Here is a 27,712-nt window from a genome sequence, read left to right on the forward strand (position 1 = left end):
CTGAGAAGGTGGGAAGGGGAGGGTATCCTGACCACATATACCCAAAAAACCCATTGCCACCGAGTCGATTTCGACTCACAGCGACCCAGTAGAACAGAGTAGAACTGCCCCATAGAGTTTCCAGGGAGCACCTGGTGGATTCAAACTGCTCACCTTTTGGTTAGCAGCTGTAGCTCTTAACCACTATGCCACCAGGGTTTCCTGACCACATACGGAGATTAGTAATTCCCCTAATGAAGAGGGGGAGAGGATGGTATAACTGAGGGAGATGAGCCTCATGGATTCAGTGAGTTGTATAGGAGGCAAGAGGAAGGTGCCGGCTTTGTATCCTGTTCATGATGTATGAGAGACTAAACAAGCCTCTTTTTGAGAGGACTTCATGATTTTGGAGAAGAGGTCGAGGCTACTGGGTAGTTCGTTGGTGCCAGAGTAGGAGTTCTAAAATGAAAGAGTTTGGTAGAGAGGCTAGAATGTTGAGATTGGATAAGGTAAAAGATATACAGAGCCATGTGAGACGATAGTTCAAGAGATGGATAGATGATTAGGGTGTGGGATAGGGACTTGAATGGGTAGTTTTTGAGAGTACTAGATCATTTCAATTCTAGAACGATAGGGCTTGTTAGGGACCTTGAGATGCTGTTAGAGACTTTTTTCTCTAAACAGATTCATAGCTATTTCTTTTTTGCCTACTGAGAAAGATTTTTCATCTGAATAGTGTGGATTGAACTTATATTGGAGCAGTCTTTAAATTTTGTTTGGCTTTTTCAAGTCTTTTTAAAGCCTGTTGATCTCAATTCTCTTTTCAAAGAGTAATAAGTAACTTTGAATATCATAGAGTTTTCATTTTGCTTGGTTGTACCATTTTATTGAACCATTGGGTTGCAAAAATAAAAAGTGCTAAAACAATTTACTGTCTGAAAGTAGAGGGCTCCAATGAAACCCTTTGAAGCTGAAATAGGGTAAAGTGAAGAAGCAATTACCATTAATTTATATAGGAAAAATTTTGGGGCATTCCCAGACCCAAAATATAACCTAGCAGATAAGACATAAGACCTAAAATAACAACAACAACAAGAAAAAACCTAAAATAACACTAACATATAGTAAAAGCAGGAATGATATGGTAAATACACAGCCTATATAAAGGAGAAATAACATATGTACAGTGTAGTTTCATTTACCAGAATTGGGAAGACAGCTAGCACACTGGAGGCTGAGATGTAGTGGTGGTGGTGATGGTAGCCATGGTAGTCTAGCTGGCAATAGCACATAGGGTTGGGTTGAAGGGCTGGGGTTCAAATCCCACAGAAGAGCACGATTTATATTACACTAAGTATAACACCTTTCCAAGCACTCTTAGGTTTTTCTGATACCTTAGGACACATCTTGCTAATGGATGCACAGAGTAAATGGAGATAAGGCACAGATGCTCACAGACATAGTTCAAAACTATGGTGGCTTGGTGCTGAGATGCTTAGTCTCTGGGGAAGGAGCTTGGCAATACCACTGTCGCTGCTCAGGGTGCACACTGCATCTTTAATGGGTTGCCGCAAAACTAACACTTGAAAGCTGTTTTCACTTTTTACCTTTTTTTCATAAAAGTGAAAATCCTCTTCAGATTTCTTTTGGTTAGTGAAAACAGGTATTAACATAGGTCTTCCGTAAAAGCGAAGTGGTGTAAAGTGAACTTTCGAAAAGCAATGGATACCTATACAGTTGTAATTAAGATTAAATGCTTCTTCCATCCAGGTGTCTTTGTCCACGGTCTCTTGTATTATAAGTGTTATCTTTCCAATCAAGGAATGATAAAATGATCTTGCCTATAAGTTACTAGCAGGTTGTTAGATTTGCTATCACAAGGTGATCAGCAGAGAGAAGGGCAGGAGCTCAAACTTGTTAAGGTGATGCGAGCCAGTCTTAGAATTGAAACTTTCCCCTTTTAACAACAGCAAGAGTTGCTATAGGTGGTTTGTATGTGATTATTTACTTAAATTTATACAAGTTAACTAGTAGTTTAAATATAAAGCAAACATAATGGTAAATAGTATGAATGGTTAATTGTAATAGGCTTTGCTAACAGTATTGGATCCTCACAACTGGACCAATAAGCAACACCAAGATAAACGGAGAAAAGATTGAAGTTGTCAAGGATTTCATTTTACTCGGATCCACAATCAACATCCATGGAAGCAGCAGTCGAGAAATCAAATGACACATTGCGTTGGGCAAATCTGCTGCAAAAGACCTCTTTCAAGGGTTAAAAAATAAAGATGTCATCTTGAAGACTAAGGTACGCCTGACCCAAGCCATGGTGTTTTCAGTTGCCTCATATGCATGTGAAAGCTGGGCAGTGAGTAAGAAAGATGGAAGAAGAATTGATGCCTTTGAATTATGGTGTTGGCGAAGGATATTGACTGTACTGTGGACTGCCAAAAGAATAAACAAATCTGTCCTGGAAGAAGTGCGACCAAAACGCTCCTTAGAAGCAAGGATGATAAGACTTCGTCTCACATACTTTGGTCATGGAGAAGGACATCATGCTTGGTAAAGTAGAGGGTCAGTGAAAAAGAGGAAGACCCTTAACGAGATGAATTGATACAGCAGCTGCCACAATGGGCTCAAACATAACAATAATCATGCAGATGGCACAGGACCAGGCAGTGCTTTGTTCTGTTGTATATAGGTTCGCTGTGAGTCAGAACTGACTCACTGGCACCTAACGACAACAACAAACAGTATTGGATGTGTATTTCTCATTGGCGGTTTTATAACTTTATTAAATAGTAGCTTACCTAAGAATTTCTTAGGATTTAATTTGAAGCCCTACTTATTTGCTGTAAATTTTCAGCAAATTTTTCATGCTGTGGTTATTTATGAGGAACAATCAACTTCCTGCAGCTTTGATGTCAAATATTTCTTTGGAAAGCAACCATGTAATTTCCTCTCTGCTTGAACATTTTGGTTTTTAGGGAGCTGAAAATTGCTTGGAAGGCCTTATATTTGTAATCACGGGAGTGCTGGAGTCCATTGAACGAGATGAGGCCAAGTCTCTAATTGAGCGTTATGGGGGAAAAGTAACCGGAAATGTCAGCAAGAAAACAAACTACCTTGTCATGGGTCGGGATAGTGGACAGTGCAAGAGTGATAAGGTGGGTCCTGCTGCGTTCTCAACACAGCAAAACAGCTTGTGAACCTTGGCAGGTTCTGATATAACCTTTATACAGAGTTAAGTGAAGGGGAAAAAGACGGAAAAATAGTTTCTTGCCAGCAGTATTTTTTCTTCACAAAAGTGTTGTTGGCCTTGACCCCAGGATTTTGGCTTTCCAATTGAAGGCAGAGTTCCTGTTTACTTGACTTGCTTAGTTATGCTCAAGTTTAAGTCTTTTTTTGAAGATAGAAGCAAGTGAAATTTTCTTTTTTTTTTTTTTTTCTAGTTATAAGTATTGTATATATGACACTGTATACTCCATTTTAACTTTTTTTTATTGGAAGCTCATAGGGGAAGAATCAGGCCTGTTGGGTAGGTCTGTCAAGTAACAGAGTACCCAAGTAACTATGGTTTTAAAAAAAAACCGTTGCTTATTTTCCTCACGTAACAAGAATCCCTGAGGTAGGAAGTTGCTGGGGATGGTTCAGGAGGTCAGTCATATAATCAGATTATTTTCATCTTCAATGCTATTGTCTTTATTGTGTTAGCCTTAGTCTTTGTGCATGTTACCTTGTGGTTTTGAGGCAGCTACAGTTCTAGGCATTTCAAGTCTGCTTTTAAGACCGGAGAAAGGAAGAAGTGGCAAGGTGTCACAGTAGCCGTGACTATTCTCTTTTATTAGGAAAGCAGAAATTTTCCCAGAAACACCTGTAGATTTCCACTTAGGTCTCATTGGCCAGAGCTGGTCACATGACCAGAACTACAAGAGAGGCTGGAGGGGATCAGGACTCTCCTGACTGACTGCCTTAGACCAATTGTGATCTGTCACTGGGGGATGGGCACATAGGAGCTCTGTCAGCAAGTAGGAAGGTGGGAGAAAGTGTCTGCCATATGAGGCAAACATGAGAGAGAGCGTGAAGAACTGAACTTAGGTCCTAGTAGCTTTGTCCCCTTTTAGGGTAGAGGGAGTAGATAAAGTAATCCATAGAAGTAGTAATGTGACACCTTGAGTGCCAACCCACCACTCTAAGGAATGTGTCTGTCATGTTCTTTCTTGTTAATGGTACTTTTCTGATGAATATATTTTTTGTATTCCAGTGTTATTTAATTTGCAAGTGTTTTTTTTTTTTCACTTACTAATAGGCCCTAGTATCATATTTTTTACAGAAGGGATGCAATTAAAAAAAAATTTTTTTTATTGTGCTTTAAGTGAAAGTTTCCAAATCAAGTCAGACTCTCATACAAAAATTTATAAACACCTGGCTATATACTCCTAATTGCTCTCCCCCTAATGAGACCGCACACTCCTTCCCTCCACTTTCTTTTTTCGTGTCCATTCGGCCAGCTCCTTACCCCCTCTACCTTCTCCTCTACCCTTCAGGCATGAGATGCCAACATAGTCTCATTAGTCTGCTTGATCCAAGAAGCTCATGCTTCACCAGTATCATTATCTATCCCATAGTCCAGTCCAATCCCTGTCTGAAGAGTTGGCTTTGGGAATGGTTCCTGTTTTGGGCTAACAGAAGGTCTGGGGACCATGACCTCTGGGGTCCTTCTAGTCTCAGCCCATTAAGTCTGGTCTTTTTACAAGAATTTGGGGTCTGCATCCCACTGCTCCCCTGCTCCCTCAGGGGTTCTTTGTTGTGTTCCCTGTCAGGACAGTCGTCGGTTATAGCCAGGCACCATTTAGTTCTTCTGGTCTCAGGCTAATGTAGTCTCTCCTCTATGTGGCCCTTTCTGCCTCTTGGGCTCGTAATTACCTTGTGTCTTTGGAGTTCTTCATTCTCCATTGCTCCAGGGGGATTGAGACCAATTGATGAGAAAGGATGCAATTTTAATGACTTGAATTTTTAATCAATAGGCAGCAGCCTTGGGAACAAAAATTATTGATGAAGATGGCTTGTTGAATCTGATTCGAACTATGCCAGGCAAGAAATCCAAGTATGAAATAGCAGTTGAAGCTGAGGTTTGTATATAAAGAACTTGATTTATTTAAGTTGGAGTATTGTTTCATTTCTTGGGTGGATACAGGCCTGTTTACTAAAAGATGAACTTCCGCTTCTACCACAAATGAGGTTACGTTACTGCCTTTTGAGCTGGAGGACTCTGTTTCAGAGTGTCTTCTTTGGTGTATCTTCTTACCTTTCTCAAAGGATCATGAGAATAGAGGACAGTATTACACTTATCAGATCTACTTATTAAACTTTCTATATTTTCTGTTTTTGGGGGTTGACTTTTTGCAAAGATTGTTGCCTGAGAGTTCTTTAAAAGATATGTTATAGGTGTCAGCATGATAAATTCATTTTCAGTTAGAATTATATCAGGACTTTTTGCTGTGACGGACACTTAGCTTATATTAGCTTTAGCAAAAAGTGAGGAACATATTGGTGCATATAACTGAACTATGGCAGAGTGGGTCTGGTTTAAATGCTGCTGGACCAGAGACTATGAATGCTTTCAGGATGCTTTCAATATCTGTGTCTCTGCTTCTCCTAGTTTTAGCCTCATTCATTCCCACTGCACACAGGCCTTTTCCACATACAGGACACAGGGTGCCGGCAGCTCAAAGTTAATGTCTCTAGCTCTGTCACCCCAGAGGGGAGATGGTCTTCCAGTTTACTCCAGTTAGAAAAATCCTGGGGAAGGATTTGGGTTGGCCCTTTACCCAGCATCCTCTAATCTTAACAACTTAAACATAATCATAATACAATTATCAAAACTGGGAAATTAACACTGGCACAATACTGTTAAATGAACTACACACGTTACTAGAACTTCATGTTTTTCGCCTGATGTCCTTTCTCTGTTCCGATATCCAATCCAGGATCCCACACAACATTTAGTTGTTGTGTCTTCTTAGTTTCCTTAACTCTGTGACAGTTCCTCAGCCTTTCCTTGTCTTTTATGATCTTGACACTTTTGATGAGTAGTGGTCAATTTTGTGGAATGTATCTCAGTTTGGATTTGTTTGATATTTTCTCATGATTAGATTGAGGTTGTACATTTTTTTGGAAAAACTACCATGAAAGTGATATTGTATCCTAGAAATATATCATATTGGATGTACATGAAGTCAGTATGTCTTATTACCGGTGATGTTAAGCTTGATTACTTGGTTAAGATGTCTGCTGGCTTTCTCCACTATAAAGTGACTAGTTTTCTCTTTGTAATTGAAAGCAATCATGGGGGAGATACTTAAGACTATGCTACTACCTTTTTTCTCCTCCAGCTTTCACCCACTGATTTTAGCATCCACAGGCAAAGAGACACTAACTTTTTTTAAATTGAAATATTATGCACATTCTATAAATGTCATTCTTTTAAAGTATGTAATTCAGTGGTTTTTTATTATATTCACAAGGTTGTGCAACCATCACCACTGTCTAATTCCAGAACATTTTTATCGCCCCCGCCCCCAAAAAGCCTGTAGTGATTAGCAGTTACTCTTCATGCCCTCTTCTCCTGCTCTAGGCAACCACTAATCTAACTTCTGTCTTTGTGTATTTGCCTATTCTGGACTTTTCATATAAGTGGAATCAATAACAGGTGACATTTTGTGCCTGACTTATTTCACTTGACATAATGTTTCCAGAATTCACCCATGTTGTAGTATGTATCAGTATGTGACTTTTTTATGGCCGAATATTATTCCATTGTGTTGATCACATTTTGTTGGTATCATTTATTTGTCCATTCATCAGTTGATGGACATTTGCATTGTTTCCGCTCTTTAGCTATTATAATGCTGCTATGAACACTCATGTGCAAGTTTTTGTGGCGGCGTCAACTTTTAACCTGCCAGAGAACTTTGAAATAAAAATCTCTTACTTATTACTGCCATTTTTTTCAAACTGAAATTGGAATACTTATTTTTTAAAAAATGAGTAAGAAGCACCACTTCATAAACTAATTTGTTCTCACTTAAAAAATTATACTTGGTTGCATTTTGGTGTGTTTGTTGCTACATTTTTATGAAATTTGGGAGGTGGCAATTTCCACAAACAGTAGGGTCCAAAAGACTAGCTTACTTGGCTATCTCTGCTTGCCCTCTAGAGTAATTTAGCGGGATGGAAATTTTGTATGTCTCATCAGGTTTCTTTTTTCTCACTTTTCCAATTTTTAAGATGAAGAAAGAAAAGTCCAGATTGGAGAGAACACCCTCCAAAAATGACCAAGGAAAAAGAAAACTTAGTCCAAATAAGAAGGACTCAGAATCTAAAAAGAACAAACTGACTCCCAAAAGGGACAGCTCTTTAAACTCAATAAAAAAGGAAACAAGTGCGTTTCAGAAAAGCCTGGACTTTGAGGAGCAGGTGGCTGAGGAGACAAATGTTAACAGCGGGGCTAGGAATTTGGCTGATGACAGCAGTGGACACAAAGTGGAAAGTTTGCTCTGGGTGGATAAATATAAGCCAACCTCGCTCAAGGCCATAATTGGACAGCAGGGTGACCAGAGCTGTGCCAACAAACTCCTACGCTGGCTTCGAAACTGGCACAAGAGTCCATCTGAAGATAAAAAACACGGTGATTTTACAGCTTCACTCGTTTTTGTGTGTGTTTGTCAACATGTAATTGTTTATTTATACATATGCGAGGATGTCTAATAGTTGGTTCATTCACCTACCAGCAAACATTTATTAGAGCCTGCTCTGAGCCCAGGTGCTATACTAGGCTCTGTAGGTGCTGTGGTGAACAAAAGACAGTGTGGCCCCCTCAAGGAGCTCACGGTCACTGGGGGAGACGTGTAGAAACCAGCAGTTAAAATGTGTTGTGCTAAGTAGTGTGATAGGGGTAGGTACAGGGTGCTGTGGGGGTAGGGATGTGGCCAGGGAAATCTCTCTGGAGAAAGGGAGGTCTAAGCTAAGGCTTGAAAACCAAGTAGAAGATACCTAGATGAAGGTGGATGAGGTGGGCATTGAGTGGGAAAGAGTACTTATGCTGAGGTTTGAAGACATGTGAGAGCAAGGCTGCTGAAAGTGCAAGAGGACTGGGGTGAAAGATGCAAATAAAAAGCTGAGGCATGCTTACAGAGTCAAACCAAACCAAACCAACTCTGTTGCCGTGTAGTCGATTCCAACTCATAGCAACCCTACTGGACAGAGTAGAACTACTCCATAGGGTTTCCAAGAAGCAGCTGGTGGATTCGAACTGCCGACCTTTTGGTTAGCAGCTGGACACTTAACTGCTGCACCACCAGGCAGCCTAAAAATCCCAGTACCACGTAGGATTTGCTTCTGATGAGCCCAAGCTTCTGAGTTTCTGTGCTTGTTCACCACTTATTTGTCATGGAAAATGCAAAGCCACAGTATATATTTAATGTCCATAGTGTTATTGGCATCGAGGTCCCAGATCACAGATGTTAGTGGTGTTTCCTTAAGCTCCAGCCGCCTTTGGAGGAAGATCCCTTGGGAGGGGTATTGTGTGAGAAATAAGAAGGCAGAATTTAGTGTCACAATGAATTCCCAAAGCGTTGATGGCTTATTAATATCTAGGTGGTCACTTAGATGTTGGCCAATGATGCAGATTTACTTTAGTTGGATAATGTAATTGTAATGATACAGGGTTAAATACAAGTTGGATTCCTTTACCTTCCCAAAACCACGTAAAGTCTTTACACCTGGGGGATGAGTGCTTCATGTGGCTGGAGAAGACTTTCTGAGGCCACGGGTGAACCATAGCCCCTTTTCTCATGGCTGCTGGCAGTAGGTTTAGCCATCTCTCTCATTCATTGAGTATGTATGGAGCACCCTTTCTGTGCCAGGCACCCAGGTGGTGAGGGGAGAAAGGATGCTCTAGAGTTGAACTGTGCAAGATAATTCCAGGCACATCATCTTTAATTCTTTTTTTTTTGGATCACATAGCTGATTGTGCTTATTAACATTTATTGAGGCATGCCAGACTCTGTGCTCAGCACCTTCATCCTCACAACATCCTCACCAGGTACATCCTATTGTTTTCCTCATTTTACAAAGGAGAAAACAGACACTGGGAGGTTGAGCCACTTCTAAAGTACTCCCATCTGGCTTGTGAGCTTACGGTGGAGTTGGGCTCAGGATTGGGCAGTCTGCTCCATGGCCTGTGATTTGTTGGAAAGGAAACTCTTAAAAGTATTGTTTAAACTCAGAGTTTTAAAGTTAATTTTAGTTGAGTTTTTTTTTTTTCCTGTAGGGGTAAAGTAGGGTGTAGAATTTTACTAAATGCTGTAGAAACTGTTATTTATATTTGGAAAATACTCTGCAAATTTAGAACCAAACTAGAGGATTGTTCTCAATGCTAAGTTTATCACAACTATTCCTGCCATTCTTGAATTTCTATTAGGTAGTACTGGTTAACACTCTGAAACTTCTTTTTTTTCTAGCAGCAAAGTTTGGTAAATCTGCCGGCAAGGATGATGGCTCTAGTTTTAAGGCAGCACTGCTCTCAGGCCCTCCGGGAGTTGGCAAAACAACCACAGCCTCCCTGGTTTGTCAGGTGGGTGCGCTGCTGTAGTGCGCTTGGAAAGATTACCTAGGAGTAGGTGTGTGTGCAAGGTGTGTTTGTGTGTGTGTGTGCACAGGTCTAGTATCTATATTATATTTTAACCTGCTGTGTATATACTGGAAACCCAGGTGGTGTAGTGGTTGAGTGCAATGGCTGCTAACCAAAGGGTCGGCAGTTCAAATCCACCAGGTGCTCCTTGGAAACTCTATGGGGCAGTTTTACTCTGTCCTATAGTGTTGCTGTGAGTTGGAATCGACTTGACGGCACTGGGTTTGGTTTTGGTTTGGTGTATATACTTAAAAAAAAAAAATCAAACCTTTAGAATTTGCTTCAGTTGTGGCAATATTTGTCATTTTTATTGTTTTTTAATAAATAATTTTCAATTTATCTTTTTAAAATAATTTTAAATTAATATTAATTAATTTATAGTTAGCATTTACCTGTGTGCTGGGCAATGTGCTATGCACTTGGAATGTATCACAAATAACATAAATGTCGTAAGATCCTTGTATATAGATACAGATATTTTATAGACCCCTGTAGTATTTCTGGAAACCCTGGTGGTGTAGTGGTTAAGTGCTGGTGGCTGCTGACCAAAAGGTTGGCAGTTTGAATCCACCAGATACTCCTTGGAAACTCTGTTGGGTAGTTCTACTCTGTCCTACAGGGTTGCTCTGACTCGGAATCGACTTGACGGCAGCAGGCTTTTTTTAGTTTTTTGGTAGTATTTCTATGAGGCAAGATACTGTTTTCATCCTCATTTGACAAATGAAGCCGCTTAGGGAGGAGGCTGGAGGCCCAGTGTGAACGCAGGCAACCTGACTCAGCGTTTCTGCACTTTGCCACTGTGTAATACTGCCTCTCTTCTTGTTTCTATCACTTCCTATCTCTAGACAATGAGGGAACTTGATCTGCTTTGGCCCTAGAGCAAGTCAGAGCTCCCGTGTTGGGATCGAAGTGATAAAAGAAGGGATGGTGAATTTATTGCTGGTTTCCCTAACCCTCTGCCCTATGAGCTGGTGGTTTCTTTTGGTCTTTGTTACATGGACCAGAGCTTAAATTTTTAGCTGGTACAGCAAAACTTGTGGAAGCCAAAACCTATGTAAGGCGGAAACCTGTCAGATAAGGAAAACTCAGATATTTTCCATTAAAGCGGGGAATAGAAAAGTGGTAAGACTGCATGCACCCTGTCAAAGGCAGAAAACTTGTGAGACCTGGAAAAAAAGGCAGTCATGGCAAGTTCTGGCTCTCGTAGGTTTCATAGTATAAGACCAATATGTTTTCCATTGTATTTATAAACATTAAAAAAAGGGCAAATATATATATATATTTTCTTCCATAGCCCCTATAGTTGTGGACATGATTCTTTTCTCCCTTTATTTCTTTATTGTTATCATTACTTTTTTAGAAATAGAATTAGACATTTTATAAGCTGGTCAGTTTTGAGTATCAGAATGACTTGATCATGCTTTGTGAGGAAAATTGTGTGTTAAGTAGTTTGACAAAGAATGATTTAACTTTATATCTTAAGGAGGTAAAAATTGCCTTTTGGGATTATACAAAAGATTAATCCTATATCTGATATTGAAATCTTGGTGTGATCATGTTTAATTCTTTCTAGGATTTTTAGAACTAATCTTAATAAAATTGCTTTGTCAAATACACTGTTGTAACTATGGTTTTCAGACCAAACTTGTATGTGTTTATGTGTGTGTGTCGTATGTATGTACATGGTATTTGTTAAATCTGTCATTAGAGGCCTATGCACTTGGGATGTATTTTCTTGTAAATAACACAGATGTCTTCTAGGTCCTTATGTGTAGGTACAGATACTAAGTTAATCTCATTGTTGGTTAGTACCATACTTTCTCTTTAGTCTTTCAGCCCATGACTCTTTACGTGGTTTTTCTACTCCCTTTCTTCCCTAATGGCCTGGCTTTTGGGGGGAATTAATTTGCATTGTGATAGTAATGGTTTCCTGTATTTTGATTAGGAATTGGGGTATAGCTATGTGGAACTGAATGCAAGTGACACCCGGAGTAAGAACAGTTTGAAGGAGATTGTTTCTGAATCACTGAATAATACCAGCATCAAAGGCTTTTATTCAAGTATGTGGTTTTTTTGAACTGTTTTCTTTGGTTATGTCAGAAAAACAAGTTCATTTCAACATTCAGTAACAGATATTGAACACTACTATGTGCCAGGCATCGTGCTACATTCTGTGGCTAAAGAGAGGATAAGAAAGGCCTCTGATGTAACTCTTGCAGGGTAATAGTTCTTATCATGTTTTAGGTCTCACAGATTTCTGAGAATCTGATAGAAGTGCATACGTGCTGATATTTATACATTTTGCAGGTAATTAAAGAGGATTCACGGGTGAGTCAGACAGTGTGGTGAGTGAGATGATAAAGGTCCGTCATTCTGTTTGGGACATCAGGGAAGGCTCCCAGGGAGAGGTGATTTTAAAGAATGAGTCAGAAGAGCTTGAGTGTGAAAGGGGTCATTTCAGGCAGAGGTAGAGGAGAGGAGTAAAGACAGTGTGAATGTGTGCTGTGTTTCAGATTGTAGCTTATGGTTTTGTGTGGCCAGAGTTTATGGGGGAAAAGACAATGCCCAAATTAAGGGTTAAACCCCACATACTCAGAGCCTCCCATGTACACACGGCCTCCTGAATCCTGTCCTTTCAGTGGTAGAGAATCATTGTGAAAAAGAAGCTGCTCAGAAAACGGCACTTTTATACACAGCTGGTTGGAGTGGAAATGGTACAACCCTGTGGAGAGCAATCTGGCAGTATTTGCCAAAGTTAAAAGTACACATAGCCTTTAAGCCAGAAATTCTAACTCCTGGAATTTAGCTATTGTTATACTTGTGTATGTGCGAAATGATGTATGTACAAAGAGATTCATTTAGTATGGTTTATAATAGCAAAAGATTGGAAGCGTCCTAGGATGTCATCCCTAGATAGTGATTAAGAACACTATGGTATATGTGTAAATGGAATATTAAACAGTTTTTTTTAAAAAATGAGATGCTCTATATCCACTAATAAAGAACAGATTGCCAAGATGTATTAAAGGACATAAATCAAAGTGTATATTTTTATGCAGATATGTTTTTAACGTGTATAGAATACCTCTTACAAGAGGCTGATAACCACATTTGCCTCTGAGAAGGAAAAAGGGGCAGGAGTCGAGGGGGAATTTCCTTTCACTGCATACTCTTCTGTACCATGTGAATTTGGTAGCGGAGACCTGTATTTCCAGTTCAAAATGTTCTGTAATTTTATTTAAAGGAGTAGTTTTTGAACGATTATCCTTTTGTTCATTCCATTGCTTCTGTGCATGGCCCAGGTGGCGCCGTCCATTCACCAAGTGCCAAACACGCTCTCATCATGGATGAAGTGGACGGCATGGCAGGCAACGAGGACAGGGGAGGAATTCAGGTACAGGATGGCCGCATGTTTGCAGTTTTCCTGCTGAGTTTTAGATGTTTTTATTTATGTAAGGACATAATTATTGTGCACTGATATGACCGCTAAGGCATGTTGCTGAGGAGCTGTTTTAAATCTAGAATATGTTGTGTGGCATTTCATTGTTTTCTAAATATTTTTGTGTTGCACATTTGACTTTCAGGAGTTAATTGGCCTGATAAAACATACAAAAATTCCCATTATTTGTATGTGCAATGATAGAAGTCATCCCAAGGTTCGCTCTCTGGTTCATTATTGTTTTGATCTTCGTTTTCAAAGACCTCGGGTTGAACAGATTAAGGTAACGATGATTGGACTTTTTTCCCCTCTTCATCACACTATCGTATTTCTGTAAGGGTCAGTTTTTTAAAGTATCTGATAGGTATTTTTAAAGTATCTGGCTATATGAATTTTTAAAAAAATTATTAAAGATTCCTGTCATCATTTTCAGGGTGCTATGATGTCTGTTGCATTTAAAGAGGGTTTAAAGATTCCCCCTCCAGCTATGAATGAAATAATTTTGGGAGCTAATCAAGATATCAGACAGGTAAATTAATTATATCATCTATGACTTTTGGGCTGGGGTGACTTTAGTTGATTCTTTTGAATCGACGGCTTTTGCGGGGGGTGTTTTCCCATGATGACATTGTCTTAACTTATTTGCGATTCTTTCAGGTTTTGCACAATCTGAGTATGTGGTGTGCGCAGAGTAAGGCACTAACCTATGACCAGGCCAAGGTCGATTCTAATAGAGCCAAAAAGGACATCAAGCTGGTAAAATACATTTCCTTTTCTTAATTACTTTACCAAGCCAAAGCACTTCTTGTTTTGAAGGTGTTCATAGAAATGGTCTTTATAGCTCCTTGACACACCTGAGGAACTGATGGATAGTTATTACAAGAGCCATGGACACCTGTTAAAAGTGTTCCCAATTCAAGTTAATTTTTCTTCAAGTACTGTCAATGTATATTGTAAATGATGAGAAAGGTTTAAGTTTTATTTACATTCATGCTTCAGTTATCATAAAATGAATTTTCTAGGGTCTCTTATGGGTAGATTTCATCTTTTAAATGTTTGGAACTATTCAGAATATTATTTCAAATGGTCTAGTTTAATAACCTTTCTGAAACTAGAAGTCTGTATTAATTACCTCTGTGTTCCATTTCACGTAGTCATTAGTCAGAATTTATTACAGCCAGAGCAGTGATTAAGAAGTGTTTTTGTTTGTTTGTTTTACTGTTACTTTTTTAGGGCCCATTTGATGTTGCCCGGAAAGTATTTGCAGCTGGAGAGGAAACTGCCCATATGTCACTTATGGACAAATTGGATCTCTTTTTTCATGATTATTCAATAGCCCCCCTCTTTGTCCAGGAGAACTACGTACATGTGAAGCCTATAGCCGCAGAGTGAGTGTTCAGAGACGGTGAGGGGTAGAATTAGTATCTTTCCCAGCACTTCAAAGGCCAAACACTCAGGGAGGGGACGTCAGGGGTGGAGAGTAATGTAATCCACACTCGTTCTTTCCTGCAGGGGTGACGTGAAGAAGCACTTGATGCTGTTGAGCAGAGCAGCAGATAGCATATGCGACGGTGACCTAGTGGATCGTCAGATCCGGAGTAAGCAAAACTGGAGCCTCCTGCCCACACAGGTTAGCATAGTGCTCACCTTAAAGTGCAGACTCTGCTTTAGTGGAAGGGGAACCAAGTAGCTTTTAGATACTGAAAGCAGTACTGAAATAGCTTTTAGATATTTGAAACCCCAGGTAAACATTGTGGCTCTTGCGGCAAAAATACAATTTGTTATAGATGAAAACAGTGTGACCACTATTGTCTTTTTCTTAATCTACTCTTATTTTTCAATTGTTTCAAAAATATCTTTATGTGAATGAACACATGGAAATAGGAATGTTAGATTTTGGTCATAACTAAGATGTCAGTCAGAAGTTTCATGTGCTCTGTTTTACCTGAAGAATCCACATATTGTTTTTGTTTTGGCTTTCTCAGAGTTACTGTATAGCTTCCCCTTGAAGAAATGCAGGCAGGGCAGGGTGCCAGCTCTTTGTACGATATATGAGTTCTGATTTTCTTCTTTCTTGCTAAAGAGGCAGCTTTAGATCGGATACTGTATTTAGGTTGATATCTTTTACTCAAAACTGAGTTTGGCAAACATTCATATTTAAGAATATTCTTATTTGAGTTTTGAATGTTTATACAGGGGAGCTTTAGTGGTACAGTGGTTAAGAGCTCAGCTGCTAACCAAAAGGTAAGTAGTTGGAGTCTACCAGCCACTCCTTAGAAACCCTATGGGGCAGTTCTACTCTGTCCTATAGGGTTGTTATGAGTTGGAATTGATTCAACAGCAGTGGATTTTGTTGTACAGCATTGCTGGTCTAAATAATAAGCAAGGGACTCTCAGACCACCTACCTTTTTCCTAACTCTACCCACTCATTGTTTGAAAACAAAAAACAGAGATTCTTTCTGGATATAAGTTTTGTTTTAAAAGTATGTATTTTTTCTTTACCTAATAATTATACCTTTGAGAATTTACCCTAAAGAAATAATTTCAAATGAAGGAAAAGCTTAATGTATGAAAGTATTTCCTAAAGCATTAGTTCTGAGAACAAAACATTGGAGAAAATCTCCATGTCCAGTAACATAAGAATGACCAGTTACAGTAAATCCTCATGATGGAACATGATGTAGACTTGGAAATTATTTATAAAGATTATCTAACCTGAAAAAATGCTTGTGACAGAATATTCTTAGAATAAAACTGTATACAAAGTTATATGCATAGCACAATAAAACCTGTGAAAACTAGAACGTGTGTAAGGCAGAAACCTGTTAGAGAAGAAAAACTCCATATTTCCCACTAGAATGAGCGATTGGAAAGTGGTGAGACTGCACCGTGTCAAAGGCAGAAAGCTTTCAAGACCCGGGAAAACAAGGCAGTCGCGTCGAGTTCCTTTAAAAAAATGAAACAGTGGATACAGAAGATATCTAAGGATGCCCTCTTTTACTTTTCTCAAGTGCCAGTTTAATTGATTTTCTAATTGTTAGACCTCCCCTGCTTTGATGTTTACAGACAATTATATTCCTCTTAAACTAATTCTTTCCTGTGACATTGGCATCCCTGAAGTAACTGATGCATTGAGGTCAGTTGGTTGAGGAGGCTGAGGCGGCAGGAGGATCCCCCTGAGGCATTTACTGCAGTCTTCCGGGAGACGTTTCCCATACCCACCCATCAGATGAAGGGAAACGCCTGGCTTTCTGTCATCAGGCACCTGGCAGAATGTTGCTTTGTTTTCCATACGTTGATTGGAAGCTAGCAGCTGCTAAGGAAACAACTTTGTACTGAACATTGAATTCTGGATTTCACTTGCCTTTTTTCAGGCCATTTATGCCAGTGTTCTTCCTGGAGAGTTAATGAGGGGGTACATGACTCAGTTTCCCACCTTTCCAAGCTGGCTGGGGAAGTACTCTTCTATGGGCAGACATGATCGTGTTGTTCAGGACCTTGCATTGCATATGAGTCTCAGGTAAGTGGTGTTACTCCATTTCTGACATTTTATTGGTGTGGTGTTTTTTAGCCTTTATCCAAAAAGGATAGCATCTGTGTTTTAGTTTTGATGTAATGCTAACTAGATTTACTATCCTGGCTAAGTGCCTTTTATTTTTTCAGCCTTTGTTTTATCATCTGGAATCAGGATAATACTTGGGAATCACTTAGATTGTGAGGATGACACAGGACCAGGCACTTCTGTTCTGTGGCACATAGAATCGCTGTGAGTCGGAACTGACTCAGTGGTACTTAACCACAACAGCATCACTTAGCCAGATGGTAAATGTTTCATTACTTAAAAACTATATACATTTGAGGTGGTGTTATTATTTATTGCACTATTACAACACTCGACTGCTGACTGAAAACTGAAAAGTCAGTGGTTTCATCCCACCAATCGATCCATGGAGGAAGATGTGGCAGTCTGCTTCTGTAAAGATTTCGGCCTTGGAAACCCTACTTTGTCCTATAGGGTCGCTATGAGTCAGAATCGATTCGATGGTAACGGGTTTACTACTATGCCTCTTACTAGTAGGAGTAATTTCTCAGCTTCAGAGTGATTTCGTAGGAAAAAATGAACTAGATAAAAAAAGAAGCTAGTTTTTACCTATCCTAGCAGCTTTTTTTTTTTTTTCTTAGCAGCTTACTCATTTGGGATAGTTCATATAATTTAGGATATAACAAGAAGACACACAAAACCAATGTTCTTGTTGAAGTTTAATGAAGTTGAAAATACTTGTATTTGGCACAATATTGTTTAAGTTTAGAAACCTAGAAAATGTGCATGCACATAAATGCACTTTAGGGATTTATTTTTAACCATAAGAACTACTTAAGCTGCCTTCTTATTTCCCTTGTGGCCCATGGAAAGTATGTTAGTATTTGGTCCCCGGGTATACCCTTAGCTTTTGGTTAAAGGTGAACGACTGAGTTCATCTCTTCTGTTCCTGTAAAGTCCTATTTTCCACTATGTCTCCTCTTCCTAGGCTACGGCCTAAGTCTTTTTTGCCAACCTTGTATTAGTTTACTATTGCTGCTGTAACAAATTACCACAAACTTAAGTGGCTTAAAACAATACAGATTCCCAGCACAGCTAGATGGTGCCCAGCTACCACCACCGACTGTTCTGACAAGGGTCACAATAGAGGGTCCCAGACAGAGCTGGAGAAAAATGTAGAACAAATTTTAACTCACACACACACAAAAAAGACCAGACTTATTGGTCTGACAGAGACTGGAGAAGCCAACTCCATGAGTATAGGCCCCGGACACCCTTTTAACCCAGTACTGAAGTCACACCTCAGGTTCACCCTTCAGCCAAAGATTAGACGGGCCCATAAAACAAAATGAGACTAATTGGGCACATCGGCCTAGGGGCAAGGACGAGAAGGCAAGAGGGGGCAGCAAAGTTGGTAATGGGGAACACAAGGTCGAGAAGGAGAGAGTGTTGACATGTTGTGGGGGTGGCAGCCAGTGTCACAAAAAAAATGTGTGTTTGTTTAATGAGAAACTAATTTGCTCTGTAAACCTTCATCTAAAGTATACACACGAAAAAAAGAATTTACAGATTTATTCTCTTATAGCTCTACAGGCCAAAAGAATCACTGGACTAAAATCAAGGTGTTCGCAGGGCTGCATTCCTTCTGGAGGCTTTAGGGGAAAATCTGTTTTCTTTCCTTTTCCAGTTTCTAGAGGCCACCTGCATTCCTTGTTCAGGGCCCTGACGCCCATTTTCAAAGCCAGCAGCATACCATTGTCAAATCTCTCTCTGACTCTGATATACCTGCCCCCTTTCCTCTCTTTTATAAGGACCTTTGTAATTACCTTGGGCCCACCCAGATAATCCGTCAGGGATCATCTTCTCATCTCAAGACTTTTAACTTAATGATGGCTGCAAAGTCCTCTTTGTACTTTACAGTTAAGTTGTATGGAAACAGGGATTAGGATGTGGACATTTGGGGGAGGCTGTTCTGCGTACCACAATCCTCATCCTAGCTTTGCTTTTCCACCTCCTCTGTTAGTCTGTCTGAGCTAGGCCAGCAGCTCCTGACATCCCCTCTCTTGCTACCTAAGCCCACTCTTTTGGTCCTCCTCTGCTGCCCTTTGCTTACCTTTTGCATCCCTTATTTTAATTTACTATTAAATAATTGGAAACCCTGGTGGTGCAGCGGCTAAGAGCTATGGCTGTTAACCAGAAGGTCGGCAGTTTGAATCCACCAGGTGCTCCTTGGAAACTGTATAATTACTTTTATAACATTCAGGCTCTTTGGACTATTTTAATTTACTTGTTCTGTTCCTCACCACTCTTTGCATTGGTCAGGCTGAGGGCCTACCCGCTCGGGTCTTTTCCTGCTTCTTGCTTGCTGCTTTTTGAAGATCTGTCCTAGGCTGTCCCTCCTGATGTTCCCACTGTACTCCGCGGAGATTCCGAGCACTGGATTTCCATGTCGTTTCGTGGCTGTCGTTTGTATTCTGTCACCTTCACCCCTTAGACTGAATGTTTCTGGGGGTAGGAACTGAGGCTTTTTCATCTAGCACATAAAATTGCTCTATAAATGTTACTTGAATAAATCTGTCCAGGATGTTACTATCAGCAAGAACATCTGGTGGTTCTGTTTCACAATTTTTTCAGTAAATTAAGCCTTTCCTGTTTAACTTTCTAACCCTGGTCAAATCACGGGCTTCAGGTTCTCTTCACTTTAATAAATGAAAGTCTGATTTTATTATTGGTTCTTAAATCTTTTCGGGGTCATAGATACCTTTGAGATCTGAAGGCTTTGACCTTTATTCTCAGAAAAATGCACATATGCATAAACGATTTCAAGGAAATTATAGATTCCTGGGGTTAAGAACCCTTTAGATATATTAGGTGTTACCTTTAGGCTTTTCTAGATTTAATGTTCTATAGTAGGTAATAATTATGTAACAAAGTGCAAGGTAATATTTTTAGAAATAGTTTCATGATATTCTGAGCACTATGGCTGAGGAACTCATACCTTGCTTCAAGTATTAATATTTTTGATTATGGAAGACTAAATCTAAAGAAAATGGATGAAGTTGAAATAGGAGAGTTTTTTTTTTTTTTTAACTCTTTGCCTAGGTAGTAAAACGGTTGTGAGGGTAAGGTTATAGACTTCTGATCAGGAGACGAACCTCCTGGCTTCTGTGATTCAGACATTAGTTACATGAAGGCAGGAGCAGGACCCAGTAGGTAATTTTTTTAAAGGATTTTCATGTTTTAATGTATGTTCTGATATAAACAGCTTTTGAGGTCTTTTGTTTAAAGTATGCATACTATAATTGGTTTGAAGATGGAGGCAGCTGGGTTGGAAAGATTTAGAGTGGTGGCATCTGAAATACTGTTTTGTTCAGCTGTTTTCTGTCTTCTTTAAGAAGGAAGTGGCAGCATTTAAGAGAGAAAGAAAAACAGTTGTTTGCATGGTAACAATCTAGTTCTCAGCACGTCTCAGAGACTTAGCACATCCCTAGTCTTCCCCTGGCCAGTGTGGACCACCTTTGGATTTTGCAGGAACAGTCTCTGCAGTTTCATTATATTTGGGGAAGTTCCTGTTCCCAGAATCGAAGGTTTCAGAGTAACAATATTAGAAATGTGGGGGGAAAATTCTCGTAAAAAGACCAGACTTAATGGTCTGACTGAGGCTGGAGGGACCCCGGAGGTCATGGTCCCCAGCAGACCTTCTTTTAGCCCAAGATAGGAACCATTCCCAAAGCCAACTCTTCAGACAGGGATTGGACTGGACTATAAGACAGAAAATGATACTGGTGAGGAGTGAGACTCTTGGCTTAAGTAGACACATGAGACTATGTGGGCAGCTCCTGTCTGGAGGGGAGATGTGAAGTCCAAGGGGGACAGAAGCTGGCTGAATGGACATGGAAACACAGGGTGGCGAGAAGGAGTGTGCTGTCTCATTAGGGGGAGAGCAACTAGGAGTATATAGCAAGGTGTATATAAGGTTTTGTATGAAAGATTGACTTGATGTGTAAACTTTCACTTAAAGCACAATAAAAATATAAAAAGAAAAAGAAGTGTGAGGGGAAATACCCTCATATATACTTCTGTATGCTACAATCAGACACACGTAGCAAGCGGCAGTGGCACTTGAGGTAGAAAGTTTCACTGCCTATAGCTGATGCTTTTAATATTTTCAAATTTGGAATGAGTAATCTTACAGCTAAGTCTGAGCACAGGGACACACTGTTGTTCCCTGGGCTTTAAAAGTAGGAGGGAAGTAGAACCCACATCTGTGTTTTTCATTTGCTGATCCAGGTAAGTAGAAAACTTCCTTCGAGCACGTTGGTGTGTATCCATTGCTCTGACGACATAGCGCCAGGCTTTCGCTTCACAACTTGCTCCACAGTAGCCATTCCTTATAACCTGGCATTCATTGGCCAGTATTAAAATCAGATTGAACTCTGCCTGAGTACTTCAGTGTTGATATTGCATAGATGACTTGAGTTGTGATATTTTGCCGTTGACTGTCTACTTTGTTTTGGTTTAAGAACGTACTCCAGCAAAAGGACCATAAACATGGATTATCTGTCACACATGAGGGATGCACTTGTACAACCCTTGGCCTCACAAGGGGTAGAAGGAGTGCAGGCCGTTGTAGCACTTATGGACACATATTATTTGATGAAAGAAGACTTTGATAATATCATGGAACTTAGCAGCTGGGGAGGCAAACCTAGTCCTTTTTCCAAGCTGGATCCCAAGGTAAATTGTATAACCCTCTGGTTCTCCTTCACCTTGCAATTACCAGGATTCTGCTAGGAATACTTAGAGATGTTTTAGATGCTTTAAAAAGGTCTCATTTTTTTTCCTTACATGCTTGCTTCTTATGATCTGTGCTTTCCAAAGGTAGTCTTTGAATACAGTAATATAATAAGAATAGATTTTTGGATTTGACTTTACAATTTTTTTTTTTTTTAATCTTTGCTTTATGCTCAGTGTAAAAGCAAGAAGTGACATCTGAGGAACAAATATAAGTGTATTCCTCAGAGGGAGGAGGATGAGCCTTGGGAAGTAAAGCAAGCTGTAGTAATGGACTATTAAAATAAAGATGTTATATTAGCTGAGGAATTGTGTAATTTTTCTTTTTTTAGTCTGCCTAATCTGTCGATTCAGTATTTATTCCAGTTGGACAGTTTACTGTAATAACGTATCCCCTGCTTTCTCCTTGTAATAAGCATCAAAAAACTACAGTGATAAGACATGAATATGTAACATCTGATACCTTACTGCCTGTTGATTTGGGGCTGTTTTAGAAGGCATATTCTCCATGGCTTGCCTTCTCTAGAATTTGGCCTGACTTCATGGTTATCAGTAAACTCTCACAGCAGACATCCATTGTCAGAATTCATGAAGTAATTCCTAGGATTATGCTTAGAAGCTTTTATATGTTTGTGAAGCTTGAAGTTAAGGCTTAACAAATATTTAATATTTTGAAGTAACTATTAATTACTGTGGAGCCCTGGTGGCACAGTAGTTAAGAGCTTGGCTGCTAACCAAAATGTCGGCCATTTGAGTCCAGCAGATGCTCCTTGAAAACCCTATAGAGCAGTTCTACTCTGTTCTGTAGGGGTCGCTATGAGTCGGAATCAACTCCACTGCAACAGGTTTGGTTTAGGTGTTAACTACTATGGGAAAGCAATTTGTGTTTTGCGAGCTTTTTTAATTTATTGATTCACCTAACTTTATCACTTTGTAGAAATCTGGACAGCATTGAATAGTTAAAAATGATGACTTACAGTGCAGCCCTCCCTGCCTTTTTTTTGTGTGCCTAAAGTTCCCAAGGAAGCCCTGGTGGTGCAGTGGTTAAGAGCTACTACGTCTGCTAACCAAAAGGTTGGCAGTTTGAATCCACCAGGTGCCCCTTGGAAACTCTATGGGGCAGTTCTCTGTCCTATAGGGTTGCTATGAGTCAGAATCAATTCGATGGCAATCGGTTTGGTTTTTTGGTTTTTAAAGTTCCCAGATACTGATTCTTAACCTTTTTTGAATCATGGACCATACTGAGAATATCATGAAAAATTTGGAACTTTTCCGTATTATCATTACATACACTTAACGTATATATGCATAAATCTTTTGCAAACAGTTCCACAGGGCTTCCAGGCTCTTTCAGAGTCTTTAGGCTTACAGAGTTTAGAAGACTTGTTTGACATTTAGTTGTTTATTTTAATATGTTCCTTTCATGTAGGTCAAAGCAGCCTTCACGAGAGCTTACAATAAGGAAGCCCATCTTACTCCATATTCACTTCAGGCAATAAAGACGTCTAGACGCAGCATAGGTCCAGTGCTGGAGTCTGAATACAATGAAGAGTTAAATGAAGATGACTCTCAGTTTGATGAGAAAGACCAAGATGCAGTGGAAACGGATGCTATGATCAAGGTAGTGTTTTAAGCTATAGGTGGGAGAAGCTGCGGTACTCCCTTCAAAAGAATTTGCCTCCTCTTGCATATAACTTGCCTTCTGAATACTAGTGCTTCTTAGTAAGTAGCAGAGTAAGTTGAAAACACTTACCTTCTTTTTGTTCATTATAGTTTAGGGTGGAAATATATAGAGTTTGTTATTATATAAACAGCTTCTTATAGTAGTAAAAGAGCCAAGTAGCAAGAAAAAAGGTCACTGTATTGATGGTCACAAGCCCTTAGAAAATATATTATTTTTATTTGGCCGCTGAAGGATTCCTTCTTACCCACAGACACACATTTTCACAGCATAATCGAGAAACATTTTTAATGAAACCATTTCACCCTTCTGCTGTTTGTGTTTTGTTACAATCATCAAGATACCTGTAGAAGTTTCTCATAGCAAAACGTCCTTATCTTTTTTGTTAGGAAAGATTAAAATCCATTATGGTATCAGCTCACTGTTTACCACTGGCTGAGGCAAAGGAATCTGAGTCTGTGTCCTCCTCTATGCTGAGCTGTGCGTGTGGATCATTCTTGCCCCTTGTTGCTACTCTGTGTGTGCTGGGGTAGGCACAGTGGATCCCCTGCCAGTGTAGCTCCAGTCTCATGTAGATACAATAGGTTGACCCCTTCTTACCTCATCACAAACAAAGTGCTCAGATCTCTTACCTGAAACTTGAAAGGAAGTTCTTCACGTAAACATTGGCCTATTTTGTAAATCATCTCCTGCTTATTTTGCCTTTCCTAAGTACACCTATGTTCTATATCCAAGGAATTGCTTGCATAGTGAATGTAGTTTTGGTCTGGATTCTAAGTAGCTTTGTAGTTGTTACTGCTATCTTTTAAAGGCTCTAACTAGCCCAGTTAGACAACCACTGCTTGAAAGTAAACTCATCAGGGGTATCGGCAGTACAAGAGCTAGATGCGTGCAGCCTCTCTTTTCATTTAATTAAGGTAGAGGTAAAGATTAGACATACTGTAGAAGAACTTATTTCAATTACTCATAAATACATCTAATTAAGTATTTTTTGTGTATCCTTTTCCCCCTACAGAAAAAGGCAAAACCTTCCAAGCCTTCAAAGTCAGAAAAAGATAAGGAGTCCAAAAAAGGAAAAGGAAAAAGTTCGAAGAAATGAAACTGTTTTTCACTACTGACAGCCACTTTTTACTCACCCTGCTGACCAGTCTAGCTGGTCTTGAGAACACCTGATTATTCCAGAGGAACCATGTTTTGGCAGTAATGGGATGACCGCTGGTCCCATTAGGATATGATACAGCTAGAAGGATTAACCAGTAGGCTAACGTACACCTCTTATAGAGGTTGATAGGACTATCCCTTGTCAATCTAATCAGATTGGTGTGCTTCCAAATTACTGTGTATAATTAAAACTGGAAACTAAATGTGGGTTGTGGAGTTGGATTTTAGTTAACAATAACATGCCTTGGAACAGTGGTACTGAGGTGGGTTTTTTTAGGCTTAACAGTTTATCCTAGTGGACTTTTTAGGACCAAAACTGATTTTTTTTTTTAAAGGTAGTTAGTATTATGTGGTGAAATTTTGTAAATAAATCACAATACAAAACAGTCACCACTTAGAACTGGGTATTTGTACAAATACCTTGCAGAGTATGAATTAGGAATAAAATATGTTCCATACGATAGATACATGTACAAAATCTTAAGATTGTCATCTTGTACAGTAAAATATTATGTTGGTATATTACTTTTCTTGTCAATTTGCAAATGATCGGATAAAAAAAACTTACTATATTCCCTACTAGGCATTGTGTGAGACATAACTTTGGCAGCTGAAGAGTCCAAAAACCCAAAACCAAACCCATTGCCGTCAAGTCGATTCTGACTCATAGCAACGGCGTAGTGGTTAAGTGCTACAGCTGCTAACCAAAGGCTCAGCAGTTCAAACCTGCCAGGTGCTTCTTGGAAACTGTCCTATAGGGTCACTATGAGCTATGAGTTGAAGAGTCAGACTTCTTAATTACTGTTTTTGTTCCCTCTAGGAGTATCATTGCACAGCACAGTGTGCTAACCACATGGCTGCAGTTGAATGGAATGTCATTAGTCTTTGTTATACTACAGGGTGTGGGGGCTGCAAAAGCGTTGCGAGATATTCTTAATGCTTCCAGAGTCTCAGCCTGTCAGATTCAAACCAGTAAGGTGTAGCTGGATCAGATTCTTAGGCTCACTCTGATATGGGACAAGATGAACACTGGTTTTGTTTAGTTCTTCCTTCGGAGATCTGGTTCTGTCCTGTGCTGGATTCCATAGACCCTGCTGGAACTTTAGATTGTACCTATAACTATACTTATTGAGCAGCCCTGAGGCTGTGGAACTGGGCTGCAGTGTGGGGGCCCTGCTGTTTTTTAATCTTGTCAACAAATGTTCAGAGTAGCTCTGTGAAGTATATTCTAAAAGGGGTGTAAAACAAGGATACTGTTCCCTGCCTTTAAAGAACCCATAGTCTTGTTTGGGAGATGATGCATAAAGATTTTGAGACATTTAAAGTATATTTATCAGTGTGAAAAATGTCTTTCATGTAGACTAAATTCATTATGGGAAGAAAACATTGCCTAAGCCTTTGCCTGCTGGGCCATGTCCCTCTCTCAGTTAAAACCCAGCTTGAAAATCTTCTTCAGTAACGGTTTCCTCGACTGATGACTGCTTCACCCCACCAGTGGGGAAAGCATGGCCACCATATGCATATTCTTCCGTTCCTGTTACTTTTGGATATGGAAGTCATGTCTCCTTAGTTGCTCTGTACACCCTGGGAAAGGGGCTGTAATCTTGCAGCCAGGACAATGAATAGTGTCATTTACTAGTTCATTAGAGTGCCTATGGTTCTTATTTCTATTGCCTTATCCTTCCAGTAATAAGATACAGGAATAAGAAAGGAACTTAAGGGTAGGTTTTATGATAATAATTTGTATTGTACCACTTAGTAAGGCCATAGGCCTCTGGCCTATTCTCTGGCCAGCCACTGGAAAAGAAGAATGAGTCATAAAGCTGGAGGCATCATGTATGGGTGGGATACTTGGATGCTGTAAAACATTACTGGCACTTTGGGTCTTAGCCTAGATTTGTAGGTACTACTGTACATTAGGCTACAGGACTCATTTCTGTCAAGTGCTCAGACTTTGGTGACATTGGTCTTGCATGACAAGACAGCATATAGGCTGTAGGCAGCTGTTGCAGGAAAATTATGGGGTCCCTGGGAGGTGTGTGTGTGTGCATGCACTGGTTGAAGTCGGGGGGAGGATGAGGAGAGCCCTCCAACAGCCTTGGAAAAGATTCCAAATAATGTGCGTTTTAAGTAGAGGTCAAATGACTTAATTTTGTGACAGGAATTCTACAGTATGTAGTATACTGACTCACTAGGTAAAAGCTTATGGTTTCATTCATTTTTTCCAATATTGGCTTTATTGATTTTTAGTGTTTTGATTCTAGGACTAATTCTACTAAATAGCCTTGATTTGTATAAACTTACTTCAGACTTTTAATAGTGTTTACATGTGTGCTGCACAAACTTCAAGTGTGCTTCCTTTATCTCTTTTTTGTCTCTAAACCCAGGAAAACATTATAAATATCTAGTCAACAATTTTACTTTAAAGGAGATATTCCAGAATATAAAAGTTATCAAAAAGCTAAATATTTACAATTAGGTCATAGGTTACTATTAACAGTGCAGAGCATAGACTATGTAAGACTGTGAAGAGGAAATATACAAAGTGTAATAAACAAAGATTATGTATCACTAATTTTGCCAGTGTACAGAAGTTGAAAAGTGCTGATCTTGAAAGGTCGCCTTCGTTTATATTTTGGTGCCCAGGAAGGACCACCTCCAAATCCACTAGGGGTGGACACACAGTCATCCATGGAAAAATGCTGGTTTCTCAGAAACTTTATATCTAGAAAGGACAAACAAAAACACATGGTTTTAGAAGGGTCTCGCGTAACAACCAGCATTCAGTTGGCAAGAAAGCATAGTGTACTAAAAATTTTTTTGCTTATCTCCAGAATGTGGAGCAGGGACACTATATTCACGTTAGAAATCTCAAGTCTATAATCAGTGCTGGGTTCCATTCATGGCCGTGCAACTGACTAAAATTGTGTGGACAAGCTGTTGAGCCTTTAATTTTTTCAATTATAGAGGATGATGATAATCACCTCAGTAGGAAGAGTGAGAAAATGGAAGATAAGTGCTCAGCAATCTGTAGAGAAAAGTTTTTCCTGATGTTAAGCACTTGTTAAGAGTTCCCTGTCTAAAGAGAGTCTGTGACAATAGCTGCAGTCATTACCCACTATATAAGAAGACACTTATTGTAGTGATTTTTTAAAAGAGACAGTGCAAAAACGTAACTCTGCAAGGACCTGTGATAACCATGGTCTAGGTACTTAAAGTTTTCTAAGGCTCTATTTTAATGCAGGGGTAGTGTTTGGAGAGATTTTGTGGAGGATTATTAAAAATACAAGGCAAGTTTCCATTTTTGGTAGTGGCAGAGTTATAAATTAACTTTCCCACAGATCATACTTATTAATTCTGGACAAAATAAACTATTCAAAGGCAGTGGAAAGCAAACAAGCAGGCTGAAACCGAAAAGG

General features: G+C 39.6%; 2 protein-coding genes across 5 annotated transcripts in view; one reads left to right on the forward strand and one right to left on the reverse strand.

Annotated features, from left to right (window-relative positions):
* The window catches only part of RFC1 (replication factor C subunit 1), a 105,308-nt gene extending 80,599 nt beyond the window's left edge, over positions 1-24,709 (forward strand). Inside the window, exons 11-25 of one of the 3 annotated variants that reach the window (XM_049886343.1) lie at positions 2,970-3,149; positions 5,010-5,114; positions 7,273-7,672; positions 9,507-9,619; positions 11,622-11,736; positions 12,979-13,070; positions 13,261-13,398; positions 13,549-13,644; positions 13,773-13,871; positions 14,349-14,503; positions 14,628-14,745; positions 16,491-16,636; positions 21,181-21,394; positions 22,881-23,072; positions 24,148-24,698. In XM_049886343.1, coding sequence (XP_049742300.1) covers positions 2,970-3,149; positions 5,010-5,114; positions 7,273-7,672; positions 9,507-9,619; positions 11,622-11,736; positions 12,979-13,070; positions 13,261-13,398; positions 13,549-13,644; positions 13,773-13,871; positions 14,349-14,503; positions 14,628-14,745; positions 16,491-16,636; positions 21,181-21,394; positions 22,881-23,072; positions 24,148-24,231 — 2,247 coding nt within the window. In that variant the 3' untranslated portion in view covers positions 24,232-24,698. Of the gene's footprint in view, positions 1-2,969; positions 3,150-5,009; positions 5,115-7,272; positions 7,673-9,506; positions 9,620-11,621; positions 11,737-12,978; positions 13,071-13,260; positions 13,399-13,548; positions 13,645-13,772; positions 13,872-14,348; positions 14,504-14,627; positions 14,746-16,490; positions 16,637-21,180; positions 21,395-22,880; positions 23,073-24,147 lie in introns of all 3 variants that reach the window. The other 2 variants (XM_049886344.1, XM_049886345.1) reach the window with 2 other exon arrangements.
* Positions 24,710-26,756: 2,047 nt separating this feature from the next.
* WDR19 (WD repeat domain 19) overlaps positions 26,757-27,712 on the reverse strand; it is a 101,640-nt gene continuing 100,684 nt past the window's right edge. The window contains exon 31 of one of the 2 annotated variants that reach the window (XM_049886342.1): positions 26,757-27,018. The gene's annotated coding sequence lies outside the window, so the exon portion shown is untranslated. The remainder of the gene's footprint in view (positions 27,019-27,712) is intronic. The other variant, XM_049886341.1, reaches the window with a different exon arrangement.

This window comes from Elephas maximus, chromosome 5 (genome assembly GCF_024166365.1).
Source record: "Elephas maximus indicus isolate mEleMax1 chromosome 5, mEleMax1 primary haplotype, whole genome shotgun sequence".
NCBI lineage: Eukaryota > Metazoa > Chordata > Mammalia > Proboscidea > Elephantidae > Elephas > Elephas maximus.